Here is a 15875-nt window from a genome sequence, read left to right as displayed (position 1 = left end):
TCCTGTTTTTGTCTTCTGCGGAACTTGAACTGCCAGGGAGGTAATTATTTTCTGTTTCTTTTTTATCAGTAGGGCAATGTATTTGTTCATGTACGCTTCTTATTTTTCGCAACGGTCATCGCGTCGCCGTCTTTCAACTTCAATACCGGGTAGCTCCTCTCTGGAGACAACTGTTGACACTTATCTTTGTCTTGTTCGGGTGCTCGCAATCTGGGCGTCTATATTAAGCCCCCATCCTGTCAAAACAAAAGGCGCGCCCCTCAGTGTTCAATGCCTGCAGAGCTCACCTCTTGCGCACCAGAAGATTTAACTTGAGTCAGCAGCTGAAAATGATTTCTGTCAACAGAGAGCCTAGGCTTTCTGTACCTTCACCTCCCGCCCGGTCTGACATGGCTGCGCTCGTGAAGGCAATAGCAACTGCGTCAGCGAAGGACGAAATTCGGAGACTGGCGTCAGACTCCAAATAACGGAGACGCCCTGACGTTGCGTTGCCTCCATCCTGCCCTTTTTTCCATTCCTTCCACTAGAACTTTTCTTCTTTCCGCCACTTTTTTGTTATCTCATTGCTCTCTTTACCCACAAGGCAGTGTTCGAAGGCATTGACTTCATCATGTCACGGCTTGTTTAGGACAGGGCTCGGAATTCTGCCACAGACATACGAGACGCCTTTTCTGACTGCGCTTGCAAAGAGACAGAGTAACAACAGTTGCTGTACCTGCACATCCCTTTGCTAAGCTAGAAATTATACACCGTAATAACGATGCCACAAAAGAGAGAACGAATTTTGTTTGCAGCAAAACGAAAAAGAAAACTATTAGTGCCGCTATCTCGACTTCGAAGGTCCGGACCTCCTGTCAGTGCAGGGAACGATTCCCACCCCAAGGAAAAAGAAAAAAAATAATTACTTAAAGCAATAACGGCATTGCAACTGTCAAAATGTTTTCAAGACATGTAAGATGAAACTGCGAAGAAACATAAAGGCAATAGAACGCAAAGAATAAAAGTACTTTTAGTTCATAAATTGTACCACAGACTTTGTATTATGGACCATGTCATCCGTTCATTGCGCCCTGCTGATAATCGGACACGAACCGATCTCCAGTACTCTAAGATATGCGTGGAACTGTGTGTCTCATGGCGAGTGTTAATGGGTCTTGACGCCCATTTTTATGCATGCTCATAGCCCTTGCTGGACGTCATGTTTTACTTAGTCTCAGTTCTCGTTCATGTACCTTAGCGATGTTGACAGCGGCGTTTTTCGTGCTCAGTTCTACTGAGTGTTTTGGCGCATTCCTGAAATAGAATGCTCACACACTGCTGAGTGGATGGTCCTGGACATCATTAGTGTTCGTAATTTAATTTTACTATTATAATTAGTGGAGGTGTTGCAGGTTCTGAAACTTGCGCACTTTTTTTTTCTCGTTTTTTTCGATGAGAAGGCATGCCTACGTATACTCTAGTCATCCGAAATACCACGTGACTGTCAGCACCACTCACAGCAAGGACGGCGGCAGCCGAGGCACACCCGTTTTTAGACGGAAACTTTCACGCGTAGTGTGATTAACGTCGGAAACGATCTAGTGGCCGAGATGTTTCTCTTTCCTGGGTGTGCCGCCCAGATTAACAGAGCACTGCTAGTCTCTGGATTATTGGCTGACAAGAATTGGGGAAACGAAACGGCTATCAGTTGCGGAAGCATCGGGAACAGAAGCGCAGCCTTTGTCAAAAAATATTGCAGAAACCACTACTGTGGTTGTCTGTGAAGTGCGAGAGCATTCCACATGATACTGACGACGCCTGTCTCTTTGAGTACGACTGACATTTCTTGATTTTGAGTTTTCTTACTCATAAATACCCTCTATGTTGTTGTTATGGTTGTCGTCATGCTCTGCTTCTAGCATTGAGGCTAACAATCTATTCATACTGAAGTAGGACACGTATTTGGTAGTCCTTAAGGGGAGGACGCGGCAAATAAAACTGCTTTCGTTATTCATCACTGAAATGTGAGTAAATCTGGCAGAGGTATGTTAATGTTTGTACGAATTTAAAAACTGCTTTTTATTTTAAACTAGCTGTTATATTTTCTCAGTAAAGGTACCTCTGGGACATTAAGTAACTGTCAAGGAAATGCACATGTTTTCTATTTCAGCTTGTTCGAAAGTTCATGTTCTGTGCAGTAACGTGTTAGTTAATTTTTTAATCGCCCAAATGCTCTTGAACATAGAAGGCGAGCTCGCAGCATGCATATTTACATGAAATTTTTCTTTACATTTATAAATTTCAAACACTATTGTACGTGCACATAGAGTGATCGAAAGCGTTATTATTAATTTTGGCTGCTGCCCTAGGAAAAACATAAGGCTTTAACGTAGTTAAGCAAAGTAGGCATGCATGTGAAAGCGTGTGTTCATTCTCCGCCGCTGCTTTCCGGCATCTCCATGCGCACGCAACCGCGTTTCTCTCTCTTCATGTTCACACCCTCTCTCCACTCGGAGGCAGCTGGAGCTACATGATCGTCATCAACATCATCAGCTGGAGCGACGCTCCTACTAACTAACCCGAGCTTACCAAGAACCTTGTATGAATCTTACCAAGAATCTTGCCAATAATCTTACTAAGAAGCTTTCCAAGAATCTTGTGTGAGGCTCGGATTACTCTTAGGCTTCCCAGATGATTCTTGATTGGGTTTGACCCGATTACGTAATTCCTTCTTAATGAAAATAGCATTTAAAGTTCCTTGTGCGAGCAAATAATGGAGATTATTTATGAGGATGTTAATACCATGTGACTGTAGACGAAGAAGGCTGCAAATATGTGGAAAGGTAAGGACGGAAGTGGCAATGGTAGAGTTTAAAGATGAATTTTATTCTGGATAGCTTTCTCCAGGTTTCTAGGGACCTGATGTTATTCATTCTAATTAATTTGTATGGGGAATTCTGTCGTGTATGTATCTTCGCCAAGCCAATCGAAGTGCTGCTAAAAAATGAGATTACATGGATTTCTATATATATATATATATATATATATATATATATATATATATATATATATATATATATATATATATATATATATATATATATATATATATATATATATATATATATATATATATATATATATATATATATATATATATATATATATATATATATAGAAAGGAACGTCCTTCTACGGTGTTCTATAGAAAATAATACTGTAGCCTCCTAAAGAATAAGGTTCTAGGCCTTCGAACTAGACAGTTGACGGCACGAAAACCACACATAATGAAGTAAATTATACCAATTGGCCACTGCTTAGAGGAGAAACTGTTCAGCGTCAGTCTGACTTGTCTTTCATTTGGGGATCCATTCAATTTCAAAAAAAAAAGTTTGTTCCTCCTAAGAACACTACCACCAGAAGAAACCAAGTTGGTAATGGTACCCACACTGTCCTTCATTACCAAGAAAGTTTTACGCGTTGTTGTATACCTCTGCACATTAAGTTTTATTGTTTAGCCCTTTAATTATCCGTTTCACTCATGTTACTAGTCGGAAAAGCGCACCATTGAGGTCAAACCGTTATTCCATTGTTTATTATATCGAACTCAATACAGCGAGTATGTTACTGATGTAACCTTATAACCCCGCTTAACCCGTCCAGCAAACTGTTAAACTCGTAACACAGGACATGCTGATGCAAAAAAAGCTAAAGCAGACACTGCGTACCGGCCGCCGCGGTGGCTCAGTGGTTATGGCGCTCGGCTGCTGGCCCGAAAGACGCGGGTTCGATCCCGGCCGCGGCGGTCGAATTTCGATTGAGGCGAAATTCCAGGGGCCCGTGCACTGTGCGATGTCAGTGCACGTTAAAGAACCCCAGGCTACCACCCACGTGGTCGTAATTTCCGGAGCCCTTCAGTACGGCGTCCCTCATAGCCTGAGTCGCTTTGGGACGTTAAACACCCATAAATCAAACACACTGCGTACCAAACGCAGCGATATCCTTCGGAAGTCGGGAACATTGACGCAGTTGCGATTCGTCACCCAAATTGAAGCAAACTGTACTCATTGATGCAAAGAAACAAGAAAATGGTAGAGTAAGCGAGCATAAAAAGGTAGACAGCTGTTAAGCAGTTCGTTCCAGCTTGTGCCTAGTTCTAGATTAATAATTCCGGAAAAAACTTAATCTTAACTGCGGTCGTTTCTGTTCTGACGGAACGTCACATGCTGAAGCAGAGTAGGTTTCAGGGGTGAAATGAGGATTATTGAATTCAGCATGAAAGCATTCGTCAGACGAAAGAAGTGCTGCGGCTCAATATTACACGTGAAAAAAAATGAAGCCTTTCAAAGAAAAGAAAAGTTAATCTTTTCAACGTTTCGTCTTTTCCACTTATTTTTCTCACTGAAAGCGCACAATGGCAGCGACGCCAATGCGAGAAATTCGCGAGTCGCATTGAGTTCCTGGGCACACTTCATTCTTCACTCCGAGCGGGGAAATTGATGGAGCTCCGATTCCGTGCGCTTTTCGAGCCAGTCTTTCAGGGCGCAATGAGATTTCACCAGCGTCAAGTATTTCCATCCATAAATTTAGATAATCACAAAATGAACGTCTCAGTAGCTAATTTTTCCTTCTAACAGTAAAATACCCGAGCGCTACTGTAGACCGCACCAGTCAATATTCCGTGGCTCCTGGGTGCACTTTATAAAAGTCGCGTCTAGCGCGGTCACATGAAATGCTCTATGTCGTTAATTTCCTCTTTCTATAAAACATGGATTACTAGATTATTTATCAAAATCTAGGCATTCTTTATTGCTGGCACCGTACGCAAGGAAGAAAAATTGTTAGGTTTAACGTCTGGGTGCGGCAGATGATCTTTGAGGGACGCCGTAGTAGAGGGCTCTGGGTCAGTCTAGACCACCTGTGGTCTTTTAAAGTGCGCCGACATCCCACAACACTCCGAGGCTGGCATCGATCCAAGACTTCGGGATCAGCAGCCGAACGCAAAGCAACTCAGCCACCGCGGTGTGTATACATGAGAAGGATTAGCTGTCCACATCATAGAACACGTTACGCAATTCGTAATTGTTGACTAGAATATTTTACAAAATGACGAAGTTAGTTAGCTAAACCTTGAAATCGTTTCATTGTTTATTGCCCCACCGCCTTATGTCTGCAATCTTTGCATAGTTCAGCGACCTGCCAGGCATCTGGTTGGCAGTGGATTAATGATGTTTAGCTGAGAAAGCTACGTCAAGTCGGTGTTTAGAATATTTGTGTACAATGAGGATCTGATACTCTCTTTTATTGCGTTTCTGTAGCGTTGACACCATGGCTTTAAAAGGGAAGATACGGCAAGACGAAACACGTGGGTATTAGACACCTTCAGCATACCGTGTACCGTGCTACCGTTACGGTGACCGGAGCACCGGGAGCCCGCGCGCCGTCACTGCGCATGAGCGGATCGCCTAGAGGACACCAGATGGCGCCAGGTGCCCGGCAGCTGCGCGCAAGCTTTCCGCATCGGGACCAATCAGCGCATGCTTACTGCCGGTGGGCGGAATTCCGGTACTCCGGTCACGGTAACACGGCACACGGTATGCTAAAGGTGCACCACCACAGCGTACGGACAGACCATACACTAGCGGTAAAGTATCGAAGATATCGGGTGCTTGCTTTGCAGCTATCCATGCCGATTGCAGTCCCGTAACGCCCAGCCTAGTGAACAAAGGAAGAGCTACCAGGAGGACGCGCAGCTTTTTTCGCGACGCCCCCAGCCAAAGATATTTCGAATCACGAGAGTGGATCCGCGACATCCACGCAGGCACACACAACATGCACTGATGCTCGAGTATGTTGCACACCTCAAAGTTACTGGCGGTGGCCGCTTGAACTGTTCGCTTTTGAAAAAAAAAAAATCGCGGTGGGATAGAGTGATTTAGCCACGGGAGTACTCGCTGTTTGTAGTTTCCTTAGAGCGCCACAGCGCCGACGGTCGTGCTTCCGGTGATTGGATGGCATACTGCTGTACAGGATGCTTTGTGTGGTACATATAGGGGCTGTCTCATCCGCCCTGTGCTACGCAGAGGCTCTCAGGATGGAAAGTTCTAGTTTGGGAAGCCAGTTAGCGAAAATACGTCTAGGGAAACGGGGTCCAGAAAAACATTGCGATAAGAACAATCGACACAAACAGGAAATTTGAACTAGTATTTTCGGTTAGTATGACCGTTGTTCTCAGACTTAAAATACCGTATATATGCGGCTAAGGCCCGCATTCGTGTCTCGGTCGCTCCCACCAGCTTGGGATTCGATAGCCTGAAAAAAATAACGGCTGAAAATAGCTGCTTTACACGGGCGCTCGCGTTCCCCGAGGAGCTGCCAGATCATGAGGTCTGCCTGCAGTTATCATTATTATAATTTTCTGAGCATGCACAGCTGTGTTTCTGAGCGCTGTCTACGAGGGTCTTGAAGTTTCGCCCGCGCAGAGAGGCATCATTTTCAGTAGTGCTCCCTATTGAGCCGTCCGTTTTGCCAGTCTGCCGTAGGTGACAGTAGACGCTTAACCGCGCACGGTGCAGCTTTCAAGCTTCGAGTTGTCACGTATACAGAACTGTACGGAAAGCGAGCAGCCGGCCGCAACTTCGGCATGCGCGATACAGATAGAACTGTACGCTTAATATAGCGCCAACTGTGATAGACAACAACGTAGTTTTCCTAGAATACAGCTTGAAAACTGATCTGAAAAATTCAGTTTTCGGGTAAGGGCCGAACCCCGCCAAAATTAAAAACAGAAGTCTGGCCCTTACCCGCATATATATGGTCGTTAACATGCGAACGACGAATATGAGCAATTGCTGCTGCTTTGTGAATGAGTAGCAATGAAAGATTAGCGAAAAGGAGTGAGCATTTACAGATGTGCCTGGTGGTTAAATATAGGTATACTGAGTTTTACATTTTTTTTTGCGCTAAAGCGCAGCCACATTTAATTACAAGCAACAAAGACGCGAGCACCATGCCCCTAACAATGCAGGTACCCCAGGTTTCTAACTTTGTTTGTTCGTTTGTACAACTCTACGCGAGCTTTCACCTCTGTGCATAAATCATCGCGATGTATTTAGGCCTTTTGTTTCGCTGACATCCAGTGAATCTAGTGTATGGAGAGCAAACAACGACATATGTGGCAACATAACGGTACATGCTGGCACCTGACGCTGCATAAGAAAGTAGTTCTGCAGAACAAAATTTATTGCGACATATTCGAAAGTGTATCAGGCAAAACATCGCAAAAATTTATTGTTTTCTAGTGGCTTTCTGTCATATACACAAATGTAAATATGAAAGCAGGAAACGAAAAGTTTTGGTTTTGCATTTGAACGGACATGGACTCCAAAAGCTGGGTAGCCGTCGCTCTGAAATAAAGGACGCAGCGCAAGTCCCACTTCAAAATTTTTCTCAAGCAACAGTAAGAGTAACCATTTAAAAAGAGCGAAGGAGACAGGAGTGTAAACAGCATGCTTTTTTTAAATTTCTTCTAAGCATGCATTGGCTTTGATAAGAAACTGCCATTGAAATGATAAGTAGGCAAAATTTTGTAGCTTAGATTTAAAGAAACTACGCTTTATATATTGAAATCTGCCCCACAGTAACGAAGTTTATTCGCTAATACAGGTAAAGAACAGTGCGCAACTCAGAAGCGAGCCCAGATTTTGTGTATAATAGGCACTGAAAGCAGCATTCCTTATGTAATGCTCCCTAAGGGGATCTTTAAGGTAATAAACTGAACTAATAAACTGATATAGCTCACCGTCGAACAACGAACAACCAAAGGGAAGGAAAGTGGAAGAAGGTGTGCACAGAAATCGCAATTTTTCAGGAGTTGCAGGCGATTCGCGAGGAAAACGAGAAAATTACGTCCTCGCGTCTCCAGCAACACGAAGTGCTCAATAAACTAGTGTGATAATGAAATTTATGCACAAAAATCAAGCCAGAAACTATTTCCGTTCATAAAGTACACTAAGATGTTTATTAAGTTGGCAGCACGATCTGAAACTAAGCTCTTAGAGCTATAAAAAGACTTACGAGCTGTGCGTAAAGACCTTTACGAGCCGCGGTGGCTGAGTACTTTGGCATATGGCTGCTGACCCCAACGTCGCGGGTTCAATACCGTATTTTGACGGAGGCGAAATACAAAAACTCCCGTGTGCTGGGAAGTATCAAGGCACATTTAAAGAACCCCAGGCGGCCTAAATAAATCCGCAGGGCTTCACTACGGCGTCCCTCATAGTCCATGTGTCCCTTACGGACATTAAACCATCCCGTTTACAATTTATATAAAGACTTTTACTCTGGTTACCTCCATACCGATGTCTTTTGCGGCGTAAGGGGCGACAGGGCTCGCTGTCGACCACCAGTTTGTCACGCAACAAAGCCAGAACGCCCGAGCAGGTCGGCTTAAACGGCATTCTCAAACGGCGTTTCAAATCAAAATGCGCGTAAGTAACATGGTCTTCTACTTCTCCAGCCCCCGCCTTTGCGTACATTAAGGGGTTAGGTCAGTTCGTGTCCCTAGTTTACACAAGCATCCCACACCCCTTGTTGACTTCGAATTCGAAAAGTGTTCGCATTTCTGTCTACAATCCCGTTGTCTTCCCTACACTGACTTTGCCAGACCGTTTTTGTGACATCTTAGATGCATTTTTTTAAAGGAGTTGCAAGTTCGTGGTCTGTTTCCATTTGACTCATTAATTAGCCCCACCGAACCTCCGGTAGGGGACATCACGCGAGCGTTTGTCTTATATCTTCATTCTGGTGTGAGGTGTGCGGGGCTTCATGAAGCTTGTCTTTTGATTGCACGGTTAGCCGTCTTCGACGGATTTTATTTACTTATTTGCATAGCTTCTTCTAGCACTTTGTGCTCTGCGCTTCTGCTTTGAGAAGTGAAAAGGTCTATTTGGTACACCGCTTTGTCAACAGCCATTTCTGATGCAGTTCGTCTTCGTAAGTATTGAATTCAGCCACTTCTTAAGAAGAAAGTAGAGATACATGTATGGGTGGGATTCACCCTTGTTTCCACTTGTGTTCTTTCCTCATCTTTTGTGCGGCACTTCTGCAGTTTGTAGCTTTCTTAATGAGGCAGTCCCCTTTATGAAGACAGGATTGGGACCGGCATTTGTGCATATCAACGGCACTCACTTCTATTCCTTCAAGGCTTTGTGCTCTTCTCAGTTTACTCTTAGTTTACTCACAGATTTAAAGAAACTTTCCAGGAAAACGGCACGAGGCGAGGAAGGTAGAATGTTTGTTAGTTGAATTTCCTAGCAAGTAAATTTCTGTGTACCTGATATTGCTATGCTCCTGCATTCTTTTTTCTTTCTTGCCTGCGAGCTGTAATTGTACACAAATTATTAAATAAGCCAAGATAAGCTGAATGCTACTGGAAAACATTGCGCATGACAGACACTGACCTTGATCTGATTATCATGTTCTTTGGAAAAGTTTAAGGCTTTCTTCTGTGGACACATCCTTCGCATACGTGTGTAAGAAAGATGAAACCCTCCCACAGCACAAAAGAGTTACGCAGTGCTGTTGTTTTATTCCTATTTTTTTTGGAGGGGGAACGTTGAAGTAAGTGCCTTACTATGCTTGCCTACAGAAGCGTGTCTGGCCCGTGCAGCTGTTACCACCGAAATATATAATTGAAAAGCGTTTCGCGCAAGCACAAGGAAGGAAAGAGAGCACGAAGAATAAACGGGGGAGTTTCACGTTTGGTCCTCTAGGCGTTGAGAGTTGAAAACTGGGGCTTATGCAAATCCACTTCGATCCAGGTCTACTTGAAAAGGAAACTCTGAGACGCCGATCACTTCTACTATTTACATATAAAAATCAACGCACTTTTCAGCATTGAGAATACCTTCTACTTCGTTTTACTTTCTAATAGAAAAAAAAGGTGAAGGAAAATCAGAAACACGAATGAATTTTTGGGGACTTAGCAGAGATAGCGGGGTGCAGATAACTTGATTTTAGCAGGGCGCCATTTTCGCAGTTTGTAAGCGTTCGCGGGGAACAACCAAGCCGATTCACTCACGAAGGCTCCCTGCTTGAAGCAGTCGCCTCTAATTGGCACAAGGTTAGGCAAAAGCTTAATAGGCGCTTGCGCTTGCCAAGTTGTGGGATGTGTTTTTATGCGTTACAGTTAAGAATGCCGTGAAGGGGAAAAGTGTCTGGCTTCATTCAGCGCCTGCATGAAGCCGTCACCTGTCAACCGTGGCAGGTGGCGTTTAGGGGGATTTTCCGCTCTCCACCAGCCAGATATGAAATTCCTTCTCTCCGCTTTCAAGGAAAAGGCCAGTCTAAGAATTACTTGGCAAAATTGAAAATTGCTAAGAATGACTAAGCAAAAGTAAAGATGACTAAGAATGCCTCACCAAAATTATAGATGGCTGAGAACGACTCAGAAAAATTAAATCTCCCGAGGAATGCGCCAGGAAAAGGTAGAGTTGCTGAAGCGGAGTTTCTGTGGGCGAGAAACGTTGATGCTTGAACCACAATGCGATTTTCGATGCACGATGTAAAGTTTCAAAGCATACTTGATGTGTCTCTCATTTGATAGGCGGAGTCGAAAAGGCGAATGCTCTCGTATTTCCTCCACATTAATCCAATTGATCGACCCTCAACTTCTTCTTTGTTCATTGCTTTCTTCGGTTTACTTGCGGTGTATGTATGGCATGCACGTGTAGGCAAAGTAAGGACATTGCTTCATGTGCTATAGGTTGGCAAGAGAGCAATTCTCGGTGTTCACTTTTGCAAGACACATTGAGTGGGCGGTTTCCGCGACTTTTGCTCTTGTCCTGGCGCTTGTAAGTGATAACCACGAATCGCGCACGTTACTTATTATGTACAAGGCACCATGACGTCAGCTCCCCAGACTTCTCGGATTTCGCAGGGCCTCTTCCGTGCGCCAGTTTGAGAGGAACAATCTCCGGCTACAGATTAATGCGCCTGCTGCCGCCACCAACTCGTTGTTGGCATCGAATGCGAGCCCCAACACCCCACCATTTTTCATGCACTCTTTTCCGTATTTGAACTTCGCTCATGCTATTGGTTCTGTGTTGGTCGCGCACTCCCGCGCACAAACAGGGGGCTTTTCGGAAAAGGGAGAACGTGTGTTCTCGGGGATGGAGTGTCACCAAGACGTAAGTCGATTTGCTCCTCCTTGGCAATGGTTCAAGGCGACGCACTGAGACGAAGTCAGCTTAAGCCCGGACAAGCGAATTCGTCTGTTTAACCGGAGTAGATGTACGACAGCGGTTTTCCAGGTTTGGCGGCACTGTCAATGTCAGTGACTGAAAAATTCTAGCCGTCCTCGAGTCACCATCAGACCAGTGGTATAAAAAAAAAATTAAGCAGCGTGACCGTGGTTAGATCAAAATTTGGCGCGATGAGGTTGGGAGCAATAACCCGAAGTGGACTGTAGCCAGGATAGCAGTGCGCACAGTGTCATTAGCTTGGAAGAGCAACCGCTGAAACAGTTAAATGAGTGCGTGCATTCATTTCATTGATAGATCGTCTTCGCACACATGGGGAAAAAGAAAGTGATTTTTTTTTACATTTTTGTTTCAATCTGATTCTGCTTATTGTTTTTTCTGACGCGAAGTATATAGCAAAAAGTGGAACGACAACAACGATTGTTACAAGTGGCTGAAGAACAAGGACGGGAATGATTCATTTTGTCTCGGACCTACAATTAACGTATGCGTACATAAAGAACAAAGCCAAAACAAAAAAGAGGAATCGAGAACGCAGAACTTCTAAACCGCAGTTTGCTCGATTTTGTCGCCGAAGCTGCAAATTTGTTTTCTAAGTTATAATTATGGTTTGCCAGCTCACCCAGTTGTTTGCCTTACATATGGTTAACCTTGTTCCTTCGCATGAACCCATGTTATAACAAATTTTACTATAATACTTCGGGAAATTGGTTGTCAATTTGATTTTTCAAAGCGGATTGCTCGGCCATACCATGTCAATCAAAACCACCTCCCCACCCCCTTTAAAAATTTAAGGTAACCCCGTAGACTCAGCCAAAGATGTCGACCAGTCACGAATGAACCTATTTTTGAAGACAGCTGAATATTGGCTCTGCCTTTCACAAGTGAGACAAAGTATAGACGAAATCAACAACGTAACACTCTGCTTTCATCAGCATAGCTGCAAAACGAGTATAGTGCTCTGGCATGACGACAAGGGATGAGTCATAATGAACATAGTTACCACAGAACAACGGAGCGCTAACTTCAACCGGCATAGCAGATATACGGATCCCCCACGACAATCAAAGTGCAGCAAAACAGAAAAGTCAGGAAAATAAATATAACGAAGCTTTCACAGTTAAAACGTTGAGATGAACTTAGACAGTCACGGCAGCACATGCGTCCCTTTCAGGAGCAGTAAGCAGGTTAGGAATTCACTATCTTCTCGGAAACCAAGATCTACGTCTTGCTAACGTAAACTCTTTATCAGAAGTAGGGAATCCAAGCAGTTTCATTCTTGAGCCAGGGCGTGTCACTAGTTGCGCATCGCGAGCGCTCCTAGTGTCGGGAAGCTGAAACAAACTCTCGTCCCCGGCTCTCCCAAAGTCATGTGATTTCCATCCGCACTACACAGTGGATTAGAAGCAAACCCATTGGACATTAACATTTCGACGAAGGCTGTACATGTCATGTCCAGCTTAAAACACGGCAGATGCTTCCAAAAACTGTTCGGTAAACCTCTCATACTTAGCGGGCCCAACTACAACCCTGTCGCGAGGCTTACTGAATGCAGATGGGTAGAAAAAAAAAAAGGAAGGTACAAGTATATAAATTCAGGTTCCTTGCTTTCATTGTTTTTCAGATTTACATCGGTACTCGGGCTGTGGTTCAGGTTTGTTTCAGACCGACAATCTGAAAAGAAATGAAATTCTGAAAATGTAAAGTCACTAAAGGAGCGGTGATTTGGATTTCTTGGTAGGACACGATCTTAAAATAAGCAGATCAGTTACTGCCATTGACTTCTAGCTTCCAAGCTTGGAGATATTTTGTGATGAACGCACAAATTGTGACTTCAATATCTTTCGAGAAAGGAAAATACAGTAAACAAGCAACATTTCTCAGAAGTCAGATGGGGAGACATGTACCATCACTGACCTCCTCATACATTCTGTGCTGCAACCATGATTGATATACTATAGGCCCATGTCCAACATATGACATGCGCAGAATCGGATTTCTTGGACTTTATCAATCGAGCGGCAATGCGTTTTATTACAGGCCTCCCACAACTTACCCCAATTCATGCCCTCCAGGCTGAGGTTGACGAGCTGCTTCACCACGGTCGTCAAGCACCGTGCATAAAATGTCGCTTTCTGCCTGAAGCCGCCGCTCTCGCAAAGTATAGGAAAGTCGGCTCTGTGTTACTTATCGTTTCGTGCTCGTCACAACTACTGCGTCTTTATCAGCAAGTACGGACAATCGACCTATGATTCACATACACACAAGATCTGTTGGCCACCGGAATGAGTGTAGTTTGGAGGCAAATGGCTTCTCGTCTGCTATTGGAAACTCATCCCGGCGACACGCGGCTTATGTGGACGCTATAGTGTGAGTGCAGATCACATGATGACGGCTATCACTTCTACTGAATTATTAACACAAATTGCATCATGTTCTTACACTTGCTCCCCTGCCTGGACATCGACACAGGCGGATCTGTTGGCCATTCAGAACTCATTAAGCATCCTCTGTACACTCTTGTCCTATAGAAGCCACTTTGACATACTCAAAGACTCCTCCATCCGTAGTCTGCGCTGTGTTCTGAACTCCGACTTATTGGCGCAGGAGGTTCAGGACATCTTGAAAAATTCGCACTCGCAGTACATGTACAGTAGATCCGTAGAAACGCCCACTTCACACAAGCTTTCGTGGATGGAGCAAGTCACGAATAATCTCCTCCACGTCCCCTTCAAACGGCCCCAACTTCTATGGAGACATTACTCCTCCGAGAAAAAGAAAACCTCCGACGCGCCATGCGAGCACTTCACCCACCATGTGGCACCGAGCTCCCTGGCATCCTTGCGCGCTGGGTGGAGGTCTCACTTCGAATGTTACGCCTCGGCGTCACCGTCGCTCCAGTGATAGCCTGGACGTGGCTGGCACGGTATCATGCCCCTTTAGGCGACTCCTGCCCCTTCTGCCCTGCTCCTCTCTGTGAGGCAGACACTAAACACTTGATTTGGAACTGCCCCCCTTTGCGTGCTATCCGGCAGAAACACTTGCTCCGGTGCGGATGACGCCAGGCCGACCGCCCGACGGAGAAGCCTGTATTTCTGGGCTGCACCACCGGATGTCACTGGACTACCTTCGAGAGTCCAATGTGTATATATATTTGCAGATATTACTGTATGCCAGCAGGCGCACATCACAATAAAAAAAAAAAGCAGGAAAAGTTACTCAACGTTAGTCACCTTATCAATGAGGTGGATAAACAGCCGCATTATGCTTAATAAGCGAAAAAAATTGCTTTGCCTACCTCAGTGGCACCTCTGTGGTAATTAGTGCGAGACAGGCGACGACAAGCACCGCTCCGTTGGTCATCTCGGAATCATGAGTCGGCAGGTTCCTATAAAGGAAACAGAAACCTAAATGAAGCAGGGGTTATGGTTTTAATGATTCTCTTCTTTATTTGCTTTTTTATTTCTTTGTCATTATTTCTTTGTCATTGGGCGCCGCCTGTGATATTATGGTTGATAGATAGCGAGTAATGTTCGTCACTTGCTGTCCATTCTGTGGCAAATAGGCAAGTAAATGGATCAGAAAAGAAGCAGCTACAAATGTTGTAAATAGAAATGTGTTATGTTAGTTAGAACTCCTAATATTAACGCTGACAAGGCTTCGAAACTTTGTGGAAAATGATTCTGTTTAAGTGGAAGTAGGTGCGGGCGACAAGTGCAACCGAGCTGAAGACGGCTGCGAGTTCAAAATCGTGCAGAAGAGGTGCAAAAGGAGACGAAGGTTGGATAGGTGGCAATGTTTCTCATTATTTATTACAGCATCAAGGCATACATCACGTGATTTACATCAAGCTCCTGAATGTGGCAAAAGAAGAAATGAAGTTCGGTTTAATATTTCTATTGTCGTGATATACTGTACTTTGGCTTTGCTAATTGAGCTTAATTGCACTTTTTTAAATATAGAACACATGTACGCCCTGTTCAAATGACACATGATTGGAATATTGTTGCAAAAAAACGAAGTCGACGCGTGGACGGCAATAAAAGTACTCTCCTGCAATTCACCGCCTGCGTCTTGACCACACCCCGCTATATTGGGTACGCGCCATCTTTTTTTGGGGACCACTTGAGGCCGCCAATGGCAGCCACTCGTTGGAATAAGCAAAAATCGCTTCTTAGTGCCATTGAAGCACTCCTCTGCACCGTGGATCTTTTAATCCTCTATACCCAAAACCCTGCACAGGATTTCCGTCGATGTTGCAAAAACAAAGACGTCCACAAACTTACTGAGAGGCAAAAGTAACTAAAAGGGCTGTAAAGTTGTTCAGAATTTGATTTGGTAATTTCGAAATGGTTTTTGAACATTGGTCTTGATGCATGTGGCTTTTCTTGCCGTAAGCATTCTAAGAGTAACGTGACCGGAAACGATGAAAGGACAGCGCTTGCGGGAAAGCTAACCAAGGAACGGCGCACGTTGTGCAGTGTGCGGCCGAATTTCAGCAATTACTTCAGGTATGGCAAAGGGTTACCTGGCCTTTTCACTAAGGCTCGGTTGCCAGCGCGTATTAAAAATATTGTGTCCAAAGGTTCAGACGACCTACTGGCTTCGCATGCTTCACCGCGCAAGAAACCATCG

The 15875-nt window shown here is 44.5% G+C and overlaps 1 protein-coding gene across 1 annotated transcript in view; it reads right to left on the bottom strand.

Moving 5' to 3' along the window:
• Positions 1 to 14606, bottom strand: part of LOC144127578 (gamma-aminobutyric acid receptor subunit alpha-2-like) — a 62583-nt gene extending 47977 nt beyond the window's left edge. Inside the window, exon 1 of the mRNA XM_077660561.1 lies at positions 14539 to 14606. Within this exon, the coding sequence (XP_077516687.1) occupies positions 14539 to 14603 (65 nt within the window). The 5' untranslated portion in view covers positions 14604 to 14606. The remainder of the gene's footprint in view (positions 1 to 14538) is intronic.
• Positions 14607 to 15875: the final 1269 nt, after the last annotated feature.

This window comes from Amblyomma americanum, chromosome 4, assembly GCF_052857255.1.
Source record: "Amblyomma americanum isolate KBUSLIRL-KWMA chromosome 4, ASM5285725v1, whole genome shotgun sequence".
Classification (NCBI taxonomy): Eukaryota; Metazoa; Arthropoda; class Arachnida; order Ixodida; family Ixodidae; genus Amblyomma; species Amblyomma americanum.
This window is presented reverse-complemented; position numbering and strand designations above follow the sequence as displayed.